General features: G+C 37.1%; 1 protein-coding gene across 2 annotated transcripts in view; it reads left to right on the top strand.

Moving 5' to 3' along the window:
* FSD1L (fibronectin type III and SPRY domain containing 1 like) overlaps positions 1-13,141 on the top strand; it is a 70,299-nt gene that overhangs the window by 2,263 nt on the left and 54,895 nt on the right. For both annotated transcript variants that reach the window (XM_082655974.1, XM_082655972.1), the window contains exon 2: positions 11,021-11,116. In XM_082655974.1, coding sequence (XP_082512100.1) covers positions 11,021-11,116 — 96 coding nt within the window. The remainder of the gene's footprint in view (positions 1-11,020; positions 11,117-13,141) is intronic.

Below are 13,141 nucleotides of genomic sequence, written 5' to 3'. Positions count from 1 at the left end.
ATGATACCTTAGTCAGCATAAGGAAACATAGTTACTGCAAGTGGCAGAGGGTGAGAGTGGCTTGAATATATATCCATTTGTAAGGTATTTGGGATTTGGGCTTTAAATTATTAAGAGGATGGCTTCAGAGTCGTCTCCAGTCCTTCTATTTATGAACTGAATGAGGTTGGGCAGTTTGCAGTCTCCATTTCCTCATCTTTAAAGTCTCCTTACCTCAGAGGGTTATGAAGATCGTGTTAATTTTTAAAAATCACTTGGTGCCTAGCACACATAAGTACTATCGTTAGCTATTAGTAATCTCATAATCTCAACTTCAAAGTAACTTTATCCCTTTGTTGATAATTTGTATAACTATTTTTCTAATCCAGTCTAACCATTTCTTACCTTTGTCCTGAAGTTTAAAGCATGTTTTCTGTGTTTATGTCTGTAATAAGTGTTTCAAATGATGGTGCCAAAGAAGAGTTGTTAAATCCTAATTGAAAGAGGATTGGAAGTTCTGACTCATGCAATCTGACAATAGAGTTTAAGTTAACTGGACAGTCTTACAGAAGCTTGATGGTGGCTAGTCAGCAAATGGATTAGCTTGACCAGCTGCTTTTTTGTCTGTGAAAATAACTTGGACTTGTGTTAGCAACAGATGCTCTGTTTGAGTAGAGGAAGAAAACATAATTACCTTGGGTATGTAAGGTGTACTGTTGGATACAGAAAACCACAGTATTATCTTCTAGAAATAAACAGAGGGATTTTGTTTATATCGAGTTTCTGGGACACTTGTGAACAGGATGTGTTATGGATAGGTGGCTTTATTTGATACTCAAACCTTTTGATTATGTCCTTAAGTGGTTTTAAGATAAAATCCCAAAGGTTTCTTTACCTGATAAAATGTGTATGTTCAAAGAAACCATTGAAACAAATAAGACATTTGCACCTTTCTAGAATCTTGGTGCTTAGAATTTGATAGTTTCAGTTAAATTCTTGTGCAGGAGATCATTCATATTCATAGGGGTTGCTGTTTCTAGGAAGGGTTTGTGCTGTAGGGATAATAAAGGTGGAGAGGAAAGGGGAAGGGATCCCTGAGGGAAGATGTCATCAAGAGCATACATTGTCAGTTGTTTGCTTTTCCTCCCTTTCCCCCCACATATTCTACTTTCTGCTTAGAGAGGAATAGTGACAGTCAGGCAAGGCTTGATGTGCAAGACTGAACAAACCTAGACTGAGGAGATTGAACTGAGTAGGGAGAGTTTTAAAGCACAACACGACCTGCAACCAGTAGCATGTCTAGACTTGGCTTCCTCATCCCAGTTTCTTCCTCTGCCCTGGTATTTGCTATCCTTTGCCTTCTTGTTGTACCCTAACAGTTCGGAGGCCTCCACCATATCCAGATAACCAACCGTCTCATGTTCCAAAATTATGCCTTTTTCTCAGTCCTGAGGAAAGGAAAGAGAAATGAAATTTGACTATTGTTCTGTATCCAGTATTGTATTAGACTGCTTTAAATTCTCACAACAGCTGTTACTCCTGTTGTAAAGATATGGAAGATGGAATTGAGAGAGGTTAAATAACTTGTTCAGAGTCACACAGCTAGCAAGTGGTAGTCTGGATTCATACCAGGTCTTTCTTCCCAGCTCAAGCTTCTTTCATTACCACCCTTCCTGCCTTGCTCCTTTGCCTTTAAATGATGGCATGATTAATGTCATTAAAACTTAAGACATAAACTTAAGATATATCTTAAAATATAAACTTAAGATATATCTTTATCTTCAGATATGTCTTAGATCTTAAGATAAAGCTTAAGATATAAACCCCTATAAAGTAGTTTTTTTGTTGTTGTTATTAAGAAACTAGTTTAGTCTAGTAAAAATCGTTGATAGAAAGTATAGAACATGATTTAGATAAAACTCTGGAATTTGGTCTCCCTTGCTGCTACAAATCATTTTTCTGTAGTACATGTATCTCCCTTCTCTCCAGCTCTCTTTCTTTTTTGAGGGAAGGTCTTTGCTTTCTAAAATAGAGGTGTGACCAGGAAAGTATAACTGGGGTTTTTATACACCCCAGCCAAGCACAACTGCAGTCATTCCCGTGGAGCGGATCAGAGTAATTTGGGATGTACAAGGTACGAGGTACCCTCTTCAAAGGACCATGCTGACATACTTGTATCACTGTGTTTAAATACAGACACCTTCATTTTTATTGAACTTGACAGTTTAAAAAAAAACTAGAAATATAGTGAAACAGACCTAACTTAAAAAAATTTTTTTAAGGACAATGGTTCTTTGCAGTGCCTGGCTGAATGTAAGCAGGATTATTCATGCAGCAAACACATATTGAATGCCATAGTGATAGATATTCCACTCCAGTGTAGGGTGGACAATACTTTGAAGTTAGTGGATTTTTTCTACAGCTTTCTTTTTCTATGTTTTATATCCTCAGTTGGCACTGCTTCCCAGCCACAAGGTTCTGATTAATATGGTCTCAGTTATTGATATTTGCTGATGATAGCTAATTATATTTTGAACTAATTTATAATAGTGTTAGCACAGCCAGCCTGTGCACTCCTGTTGCATTATAAATATAAGTAACACAAGTTTATTGTAGGAAATTAGGAAATATAGATAAATGAAAATAAAATAAAAATCACCCATAATCCTGCCACCCAGAGGTAACTTCTTTTAACATTTGTATATATTACATTCCAGTCTTTTTTAATGCATATAGAAACTTAAAAAAACTATGGTATCACACTATGTATAGTGATTTATAATTTGCCTCTCACTTAATATGTAAGGATATCTTTTTCCATGTTAATATCATTCTACAACACTTTTAATGATTTAGCAGAATTCTTTAATATGGATATATATTACGTGATTTTTTTTAAAAATTTTAATTTTTTTTGGCTGCGTTGGGTCTTTGTTGCTTCACGCGCGCTTTCTCTAGTTGTGGTGAGTGGGGGCTACTCTTTGTTGCAGTGTGCGGGCTTCTCACTGCGGTGGCTTCTCTTGTTGCAGAGCACAGGCTCTAGGCACACGGGCTTCAGTAGTTGTGGCACCTGGGCCTTAGTAGTTGTGGCTCACAGGCTCTAGAGCGCAGGCTCAGTAGTTGTGGTGCACAGGCTTAGTTGCTCCACGGCATGTGGGATCTTCCTGGACCAGGGCTTGAAGCTGTGTCCCCTGCATTGGCAGGAGGATTCTTAACCACTGCGCCACCAGGGAAGCCCTACTTGATTTTTAGTTAGTATCCTTTTCTCATACTTTTATGTTGGTCCTAACCTTTTAATATTATAAATAATAGTAAGATGAAATCTTTGTCGTCAAGTCTCGGCTTATACTCTTTAATTATTTACTTAGAATAAATTAGTAGAAATGGAATTACTGAGTCATTGTGTATATGCTTTTAAATATCTTTTGATGTGTATTGCCAAGTCGCCCTTCAGAAAGGTTTTGTCAGTTTATACTGCTACTAGTGGTACCTGAGAGTACCCCCATCTCTACTTCCATTCCACCTCCCTTAATTAGATGATGAGTCCTCTGGTTTCCATGGCCGAATGTGAGCCTCTTAGACTTCATTGGATGGAACAGACAGTTCAGAGGCTGCAGAAATGGATGAGGCTTCCTCAGCCTCTGATACACTGTATTTCCTCAAATCCTAGTTGGGAAAGAACCTCTTCTTCTGCCCTGATATCTGCAACTGGGCTCAGGGTGAAAAGACAGTATTCCCTACCAGGTCTTTTACTAGATTTTTTTTCTGTGGATCACCTCAGTTGCATCTGTGTACAGAGGTAGTAATCCCAGCTGTTTCACTGTTACAGAGGGCGTAGCTTTCTACCAGTTAACTATTTATGATTATCAGATTCCTGAATTCCTCAACAATATATAATTCTCCTTTTCTAGCTCGTTGCATCACTTTTGAGCACAATACTCTTGTTATGTGTTGCCATAACTATGGTCAGCTGGTAAGATTCTGGTTGTCTAACTTACCAGCTGGATAGAGCATTCTGGATTTCTACTCATTACCTGATTCAAAGGAGAGGTCTTTGGTGTGGAGTGATACAAGTGGCATAATTCCTGGTGGCATTAGGATTTTTCACTGATCCCTTTTCTCTGGTTGCAGGAACCCTATGACTGTTTTGTACAGTCCTCTGCAGTGTATGCAGCCTAGAGTGGTGTAAGAGCACAGACTCTGGAGGCAGCTTCCTGGATTTGAATTGTGACTGCCATTTGACAGCTGTGTGATCAAAGGAAGTTTCATAACTTCTTTAACCTCTCTTTCTTCAACCATAAAATACAAAGACATATTGCTGTCTATTGTGATAATTAAAAAGATAGTCCATGTTAGAAGCTTAGTATAGTGCCTGGCACATAGAAAGTGCTTAATGAATACTAACTGAAATGACTATAGTCATAGTTTGGCCCCTTTAAATTGTAGATTGATTAGTGATATTTGCAGTGGTTCTAGATTCGTGTATCTCAACTGTCTGGAATACTAATGTAGAATTTGAATCAGAAATTTTCTCCTTGTCTGAGTAGACGCTGGTGGGAAACCCATATATCACAGTGTCTAATTATGGCCACTTGGTTATTGATGCCTTTGGATTCAGAGTAGCATATAAACACGGGTATAATGGTTTTGTGCCACTGGTTCTAAGAACAGGAAGTTTCTGCATCATAACTTCAGGCACTTATTACACTGGATAGTTTCCAGTTAAGTAGCCCAGTTGGCAGAGTTTTTTGTTGAATGCAGAATTAAGACTCACATTTGAATTTGTCATATTCACATATATTAAGCTAAAACCAGTAGAACCATGCCATTTCAGATGGTGACCGTCATCATGTTCTCAGAGTTAATGATCATATGCCTGCGGTAAGAAGAGCTGTTACTGTTGCCCTTGTGTTTGGCAGGGTGGTACATGTTACAGCCTGTTGCTCATTCCTAGTTTTTTCCAGTCTTAAAGAAAATCTTAAGTCCTTTTGATGCTCTTAGATGTCCTGACTTTCTTTTCATGGACCTCTGATCTTTGTTTTCAGGTAGTACAGTGCTAATTGTTAAGAGCATAGACTCAGGAGTCAGACTGTCTTAATTTGAATTCTGGTTCTGCCACATACTAACTCTGAGGTCCCGGGCAAGTTACTTAACCTCTTTATACCTCAGCTTCCAAATTGGAAAACGGAGATAACCAAGTATCCTACTTCATAGGATTCTTGAGAGGATTAAACAAATTAAAGTATGTAAAGAGCTTAAGATAGTGCTTGGCCCTTAAGAGTATAAAAGTGTTAGTTATTATTATTTTGCTTAGAGTCAATTGATTGTGCTTTTACTTCTTATGATTTATAGGGACTATAAGCATAACTTTAAGCTATGCTTCTTTGAAGAGGGTACCTCATGCCTTGTACATCCCAGATTACTTTGAACCATTCCATAGGAATGACTGCAGTTGTGCTTGGCTGGGGCGTGTCATTCCCGCCCCCCTCCCCTTTGTTAACATAGCAGTTACCTTAGACGAATTCCATGGTCAAGTAATTGAGAGGCTTAATTTTGATAGTGTAGGTTTTCTTGAGCTCCTGGTGGCTGAGGTGCATGACCAAAGGACAATGGCTGAGATTGCCTATGCATACTGCCTCTGGAGACATACATTCTACATATTTTACTGTGATCCAGCAGAATTCGTATTTGTCAAAGCATATCTTCAGACCTGTATCACCTAAAGCTTTTAGTCATGGCCACCTGAAGTCTTGCAAAATCAGTTATATTATCTAGATAAACTTCAGATGATTTATATTGCCTTTATCCATCTATGTTTATCTGTCACTTTATCCATCAGTATTTGGAGGGTAATGGGAGACTTGAGATCTGAGATGAAGTCTGAGAGACCCTGGTAGGCATTCTTTCAGGTTGATAGAGTCCCAGTTCAAAGTTGTCTTTGCCCTTCTTCACCGTCAGGCTTTGATAATAAAAGAAATGAAGCAAGTGTGCATGTGTGCGCACGCGCGCGCGTGTGTGTATACTTAGATATATAGAATGGGCTCATTCCAAAAACAAGTTTTTGGAACTTGTTTTAACAAAAAATTGTGTATATGTTTTAGAACAGGAAGAATTGATAAATGTGAGGGTTCCCAGGTGGGAAGCAAAGCATATTAGAGAAACTCACAGCAGGCTACTGCAGCTGGAATACAGCAAGAGAGAAGTCTGGTGTGAGTTGAAACAGGTGAGGTAGGCAGGGGGAAGGAAGATCATGCAGGGTCTTACAGATTATGTAATGTCATGTTTAAGGTCATGTTAACAGCTCATGTTAAAAGATTTTCAGTTTTATCCAAGGCCTTGTGGCAAGACAATTAAGCAGGAAGAGTGATGCTAACATATTACTCTAGCTGCAATATAGAGAGCTGATTACTGGGGAGAAAGAATGGATCAGAGGCCTGTTACGTTTTGCAAGAGTATAAGTTGAGATATGATACTGACTTGTGGTAATAGTGATTACAGAGTTATTTAGGAGGTAAAATCTACAGAATTGGTGACTGCGTGTAGAATACAAATGAAAGGAAAGGATGTAATGATGGTGGCCTAGGTTTCTGGGGTTTTTTTCCTTCCAGTTTTATTGACATATATCACTATATAAGTTTAAGGTGTACAGTATAATGATTTGACTTACATACATCATGAAATGATTATCACAGTAAGATTAGTGAACATCCATCATTTCATGTAGATAAAAAATAAAAGAAAAAGAGAAAAGTATTTTTTCTTTGACGAGAACTCAGGATTTACTCTCAACAACTTTCATATATACTAGGCAACAGCGTTAATTATATATAACATATAGCAGTGTTAATTATATTTATCATGTTGTGCATTATACCCCTAGTACTTGTATCTTTCGACTACCTTCATCTACTTCTGAGTCCCGCCACCCTCTGCCTCTGGTAACCACAAATCTGATCTCTTTTTCTGTGAGTTTGTTTTTGAACTATAATTGACCTACTGTGTTAATTCCTGTAAGAATTAACTATGCTAATCACACAACATAGTGATTTAATATTGCTGTGCATTACAAATGATCACCCCAATAAATCTAATTACTATCTGTCACCATACAATGATATTACATTATTATTGACTATTTTTACCACACTGTACATTTTATCTCTGAGACTCATTTATTTTGTAACTGGAAGTTTTTACCTTTTAATCTCCCTCACCTACCTCACCCATCCCCCTCCCCCTCTCCCCTCTGGCAACCACCTGTTTGTTCTCTGTAACTATGACTCTTTCTGTTTTAATATGTTTGTTCATTTGTTTTGTGTTTTAGATTCCACGTATAAGTGAAATTATATGGTATTTATCTTTCACTGTCTGACATACTTCACTTAACATAATACCCTCTAGGTCTATCCATGTTGTTGCAAATGGCAAGATTTCATTCTTTTTTATGGCTGAGTAATATTCCAGTGTATATAGCTCTCATCTTCACTATCCATTCATCTATCAATGGGCACTTAGGTTGCTTTCTCATTTTGGCTATTGTGAATAATGCTGCAGTGAACATAGGAGTGCATTTATCTTTTTGAATTAGTATTTTCAGATTAGTATTTTTGTTTTCAGATAAATACCCAGAAATAGAATTGCTGGATGGTATGGTAGTTCTATTTTCATTTTTAAGGAAACTCCCTACTGTTTTCCGTAGTGGCTGTACCAATTTACCTTCCTACCAACAGTGTACAAGGGTTGCTTTTTCTCTGCATCCTCTCAAGAGCTTGTTATTTGTTGTCTTTTTGATAATAGCCATTCTGACAGGTGTGAGGTAATACTTCATTGTGGTTTTGATTTGCATTTCCCTGATGATTAGTGATGTTGAGCATCTTTTCATGTGTCTGTTGGCCATCTGTATGTCGTCTTTGGAAAAATGTCTGTTCAGGTCCTCTGCTGATTTTTTAATTTTTTTTTTTCTGTTTTTGATTTTGAGTTGCTAGGTTTCTGGTTTTACAGCTGGTAGTGCCATTGGCAGAGATAGAACGCTAGGAGGGCTCAGGTTTAGTGGAGGACATTATGACATGTTGAGTTTTGAAGTGCTTTTGAGACATCCGAGTGGAGATTTCAAGTAAGCAGTTGGATTAAAATGGTCTGGAGCTCAGAGAATAGGTGCTGTACACAGCTTACATCACTTTCTTTGTACTTCCTCCTCAGCTTCTTTATCAATTACTTGTGTCTCCATTATAAAAGCTAGTGATTAAATTTGGAGGCCCTGGAGGGGTAGAGTAGGGTAGAAAACTCCGTGCATTATGGTATCTTTTAGTTCTTTTTTGCCTCTTTCTCAAAGTTTCTTATCCTGCCCTGGTATGTTGCTTGCCATATTTAGAAAATACTTAAAAAAAAGCTCTACTGGACTTGCCTCCCCTTGCATACCTCCTATATTGGGAACACAGTATCCCTGTATAGATCTCTTCCCTGGGTCTTACCACCTAGAGAAAACTTTAACCTCATGTCACATACACAGGCTAGGGTAAAGTTTCAGAACTCAGCTTATGTAGTCCTGCTTTCAAAACTTTTTTCTTGGAATACCAGAATTTCTATATGTGTTTATATTATGTCAGATTCTTGAACTATTTTTTTAAAATGATACTCCTTTCTTTTTTTTAAACATTTATTTATTTATTTGGCTGCTCTGGGTCTTAGTTGCGGCACACAGGATCTTTTAGTTGTGGCATGTGGGATCTTTTAGTTGTGGCATGTGGGATCTAGTTCCCTGACCAGGGATCGAATCCTGACCCCCTGCATTGGGAGTGCAGAATCTTACTTAGCCACTGGAGCACGAGGGAAGTCCCAGATGCTTGAATTATAATAGTTGTATGTGGATAGAAGTTAAAATGTTACAATCAAGTTCCTTTACCAGAATTTCACTAATTTCAGTGGACAAAGCTTAAGCTCAAGCTGTGATTCTCCAAGAAAATTCCAGTGATTTTATATGTCATTGAAGAGTCTTAGCAAACCAAAATATTAAAACAATATGTAATTTATTGTATGGGTGTTTCATATAATGGGCAAATTGGTTAGGTTTAGAGGCAGTATTCTAAAGTGGTAAAGAGCATGGGCTTTCGAGATAGACTGAGCATAATCATTACTTTACAAGCAGTGTCACTTTGGGCAACTGATTGAATCTCCGTTTTCTCATCTATATAATATGGATGTAACCCTACCATTGGGAGGGTTAGAAGAGGATGCAGAGAGTCAGTCTATTAACCTGAAAAGCCCAATCTTAATTGAAGCTTACTGTACACAGGCCGAGGACTGGCAGAACCATTTTTACTGTTCCATTGTGTTTTTTAAAGTATATAGAGAGTCTGTCTTGGATGAATACTCGAAAGACTCTTAAGTCTTCTACCCTCCTTTTCTACATCTCTGTACTACCACTCTCGTCCCTCCAGCTGTGCCCACCCCTCCCCCAGGTACTGGCTGCATTCTGCGTTGTCTTTGTATTCAAATCTCCATGTACCTGTTTCTGGAGGGAACACCAAGAGGATAAACAGCTAACTCTTTCATAGCATAACTTCATTGTGTTATTATACTAAAATAACAACAGTGGTGAGGATGGGAAGAAACAGTATTGGTAAGTGAAGCAGAGAGCCTTAGTCTGGCCCAGGGATGATAATACCTACTTATCTCCAGGGATTGTTGGGAGAATGAAATGAGAGCTGTAATTATTTTAATTTTTTTACTATAATGCTTTATGAGCATTTATATGAAATGTCATCCCTTTATCAGATTATTTCCTGAGCTCTTTATATTTAGCCTTTTTTTTCTTTGCGGTACGTGGGCCTCTCACTTTTGTGGCCTCTCCCGTTGCGGAGCACAGGCTCCAGACGCGCAGGCCCAGTGGCCATGGCTCACGGGCCCAGCCGCTCCGCGGCATGTGGGATCTTCCCGGATCAGGGCGCAAACCCGTGTCCCCTGCATTCGCAGGCGGACTCTCAACCACTGCGCCACGAGGGAAGCCCTATATTTAGCCTTTTATCAGTTTTTGATAATATTTTGAGGAGAACCTTTATTACACAAAATCTTATAGGAAATTACTAAAATATTTATGTTTGTAGGTGCTTACGGAAATAAGCCTTGTACTTCTGGGAAAAATTATAAAGTGAAAGTACTTGCTTTTGATTTTTACTGAGAATACAAGTACCTTGTTTGGATTTTGCTTTTACTGCCCATGAAGAGTTATTAAACAGCTAGACCTGTGATGTACAATATGACAGCACTTGTCACATGTGTAATAAAAAGTGAAATTAATTCAAGTTAAAATAAATTTAGTTCCTCAGTTGCTCTATCCACATTTCAAGAGCTCATTAGCTTCATGTGGCTAGTTACTACCATATAGAACAGCACATATGTAGGATATTTCCGTTATAGCAGGAAATTTTATTGGACAACACTGAAGTAGAGAGTATGAGAAAGTTAAATAATCAAGTGTTTTATTTAAATAGGAAGCATTATCAAAAAGTCTGAGGTATTTGCTACTAAAATTACCTTATTTATTATGGTTCTATAGCATCTGTAAATATTGCAATGAATGTTGTAATTTTAACTGCAAATTTATTATCTACTTTCGTATTTCTAAAATATGTTTTTAATTTTTATAAATAAATGTCAAATTTTATAAATAAATGTCAAATTTTATAAATAAATGTCAAATTTCAGTGTCTCTGCTTTTATTCCTCATTTCCTGATGTTGATTAGAAGTTTCCATTTATTTTTGCAACGTTTAAGGATTTGGTTCTGTTCGTTTGCCATGGCCTTATGACCTAAAGTAACAGTCTTTATGTTAAATAATATTGATCACCTTCAGTGTGAAAGATATGGTGGTAATTAAGTTGTACACTAGGAATAAGAGGTTTGAACAATGAACAGTTTTACGTTGCTCCTGTTTATTATGTAATATACTCTTACAGAGTTTGTTTAGAGAGTTGTTGTTATAAAGTTTATAGTTCTCTTTTAATAAAATATCATAGTGTTAAAAAAATTTTTTTTATCCTAGGAAGCTCTACAAAGGATCATTTCAACTCTGGCAAATAAAAATGATGAAATTCAGAACTTTATTGATACACTAAATCAAACACTAAAAGGAGTTCAGGTATGAATCTGTTTTAAAAAAAAATTGTGTGAATATGTCACAATTAATGATTGTTGGGTCAAATCAGAAGTATAAATATACACTGTCAACTATAGATTATAAACTAATGGAGGTGAGAGCAGGGTTTTTAAATGGCAGATAAATAAAAATGCTTTATTTGCTATTCCCACATTCTCCATGGAAAGATCAAATAGTAAGGGAAAAAGAAAACTCTGGAATATTGCTAGGAATATTATATGCTCCCTTTTCTTCCTTTCCGTTTCATGTTTGTCTTTTCTAATTCCAATTAAGAGCAAATTGTACCTTTCCAAAAGTACTGGGAAGCTAAACATTTCTTTTACTGTAAATAGTAGAAGGAAAATGTAGATGGTGAGAGGTCCACTTGCAGAACTAGATGAAATTAAGATATAAAAGTAAAAGGTAAAGTGCCCATTGAGGAGAGAGGGGAATACTTAAGGAAATGGTCCCAGGTATAGGTGGATAATCCATACTGTAAATAATCAAATGTTGATTGTGGAAGAGACCTTAAGATAAGCTGGTGATGCTTTCCCATGAATGTGCTTTAATTAATTTAAGGGTCATTTCTTTGTGAAATAAACATAGACGATTTCCAGGATACTTGTAGACAGTGAATCCTTTCCTGTGATTTTTGTTTGGTTCAGCCTAGGTAATTGCCTGGCCTGTTAAACCTTATGGTCTTGTATTTTCTTTACTTCTGAATTTGCTGTAATTGAAATTAGTTAATTATAATCTTCACCAGTTTAACTGTCTTTCTCAAACTATTTTATTGGAAAATTTGGTGAATCCACTAATCCAGTTTCTTTAAATAAGCAAAGCTAGTGGTTCTAAAACTCTTGGTCTATGGACAAGAGAATCATCACATTTGAAATCTGTAAAAGGGTACCTTTAGATAGAGCTAGCTCACACTGTTTTTCTGATTGACAGATTATTAGGACATTACCTTAGCATCCATAAAGAAAATAGAGGGGGAATTGAACTACACCCTCGTCACTGAAGATGGGAGCATAAGCTGTAGTGGACGAGAGACCGTAAGAATGTGCCGGTTGGTTATTGAGGGGAAAGAGCAGTCCAATTCCTTTTTACAGATGAAAAAATTGAGGTCCAGGAATTCAAGTGGCTTGTCCAAGGTCGCAGTGTTACTGAGTTGTTAATGTGGAATTTGACTTAGGGCTTCTGCCTTCCAGACTGCACATTTCTTCCTCCACGTCATGTTCTTACTACTGTAAAGAAACTAGTAAAATGATTAACACCACTTTTGGCAAGACTCCAGTGAGATGATGTCTGGTTTTTATAAACATTTTAAGCAAAAGTTTGGATTGTAATATTACAGTAGATTTTGTGTATTAGTTTTGTAAACCAGTGCCAATTTTGCTTCTCTTAGTTGAATGATTCATCTATGTTGAAAAATGCCTTAAGATGATTTCTTCTATCTCATAATTGTTGCAAGTGTGAATATCACTTATCTAGGGATTTCACAGATATTTTGTTATTTCTTGTTGAAATAGCATCATCTTGCTTAATGAGGCAGTGAGGAACTCTTGGAGGTCAACAGACTTTATAAACAGATTTTAGTTTATAAAATTTAGAAGTTTGACTACAGATTCTAGTCAGTAGATGATTTCTGAGGTTCCTTCTAGCACCGAAATTCAGTGTTTTATAAATCTCTTAGGACCCAGTAAGGAATTGCTTAGTGTTTTAATTCTGCTTATCTTATGTAAATGCAGTGTTTTAGGCAACCTGAAAGATTTAAAAATTTGCGCAAAATCAGCCCCATCCCTATAATGCCCAGACTATTTCTCAGAGTTACAGAATCAAAATCTCTGGAATATTTTATTAAAATCTGCTTCACTGATGATTCTGATACACACCAAAAGTTGAGAACCACTGGCTTAGGGTCTGCCTTAGAGCCTGAAGGTCTGGACAAAGTTGACAACCTTAAAACAAACTTTCACATTGTCCTGTGGAAACAGTCTTATAAAAGGTGAGGAGAGTATGGGCTAGTTC

Source organism: Grampus griseus (assembly GCF_964374135.1).
Source record: "Grampus griseus genome assembly, chromosome: 6".
In the NCBI taxonomy this organism is placed as follows: Eukaryota; Metazoa; Chordata; class Mammalia; order Artiodactyla; family Delphinidae; genus Grampus; species Grampus griseus.
Note: the sequence above shows the minus strand (reverse complement) of the source record. Positions and strands in the feature narration are given on the sequence as shown.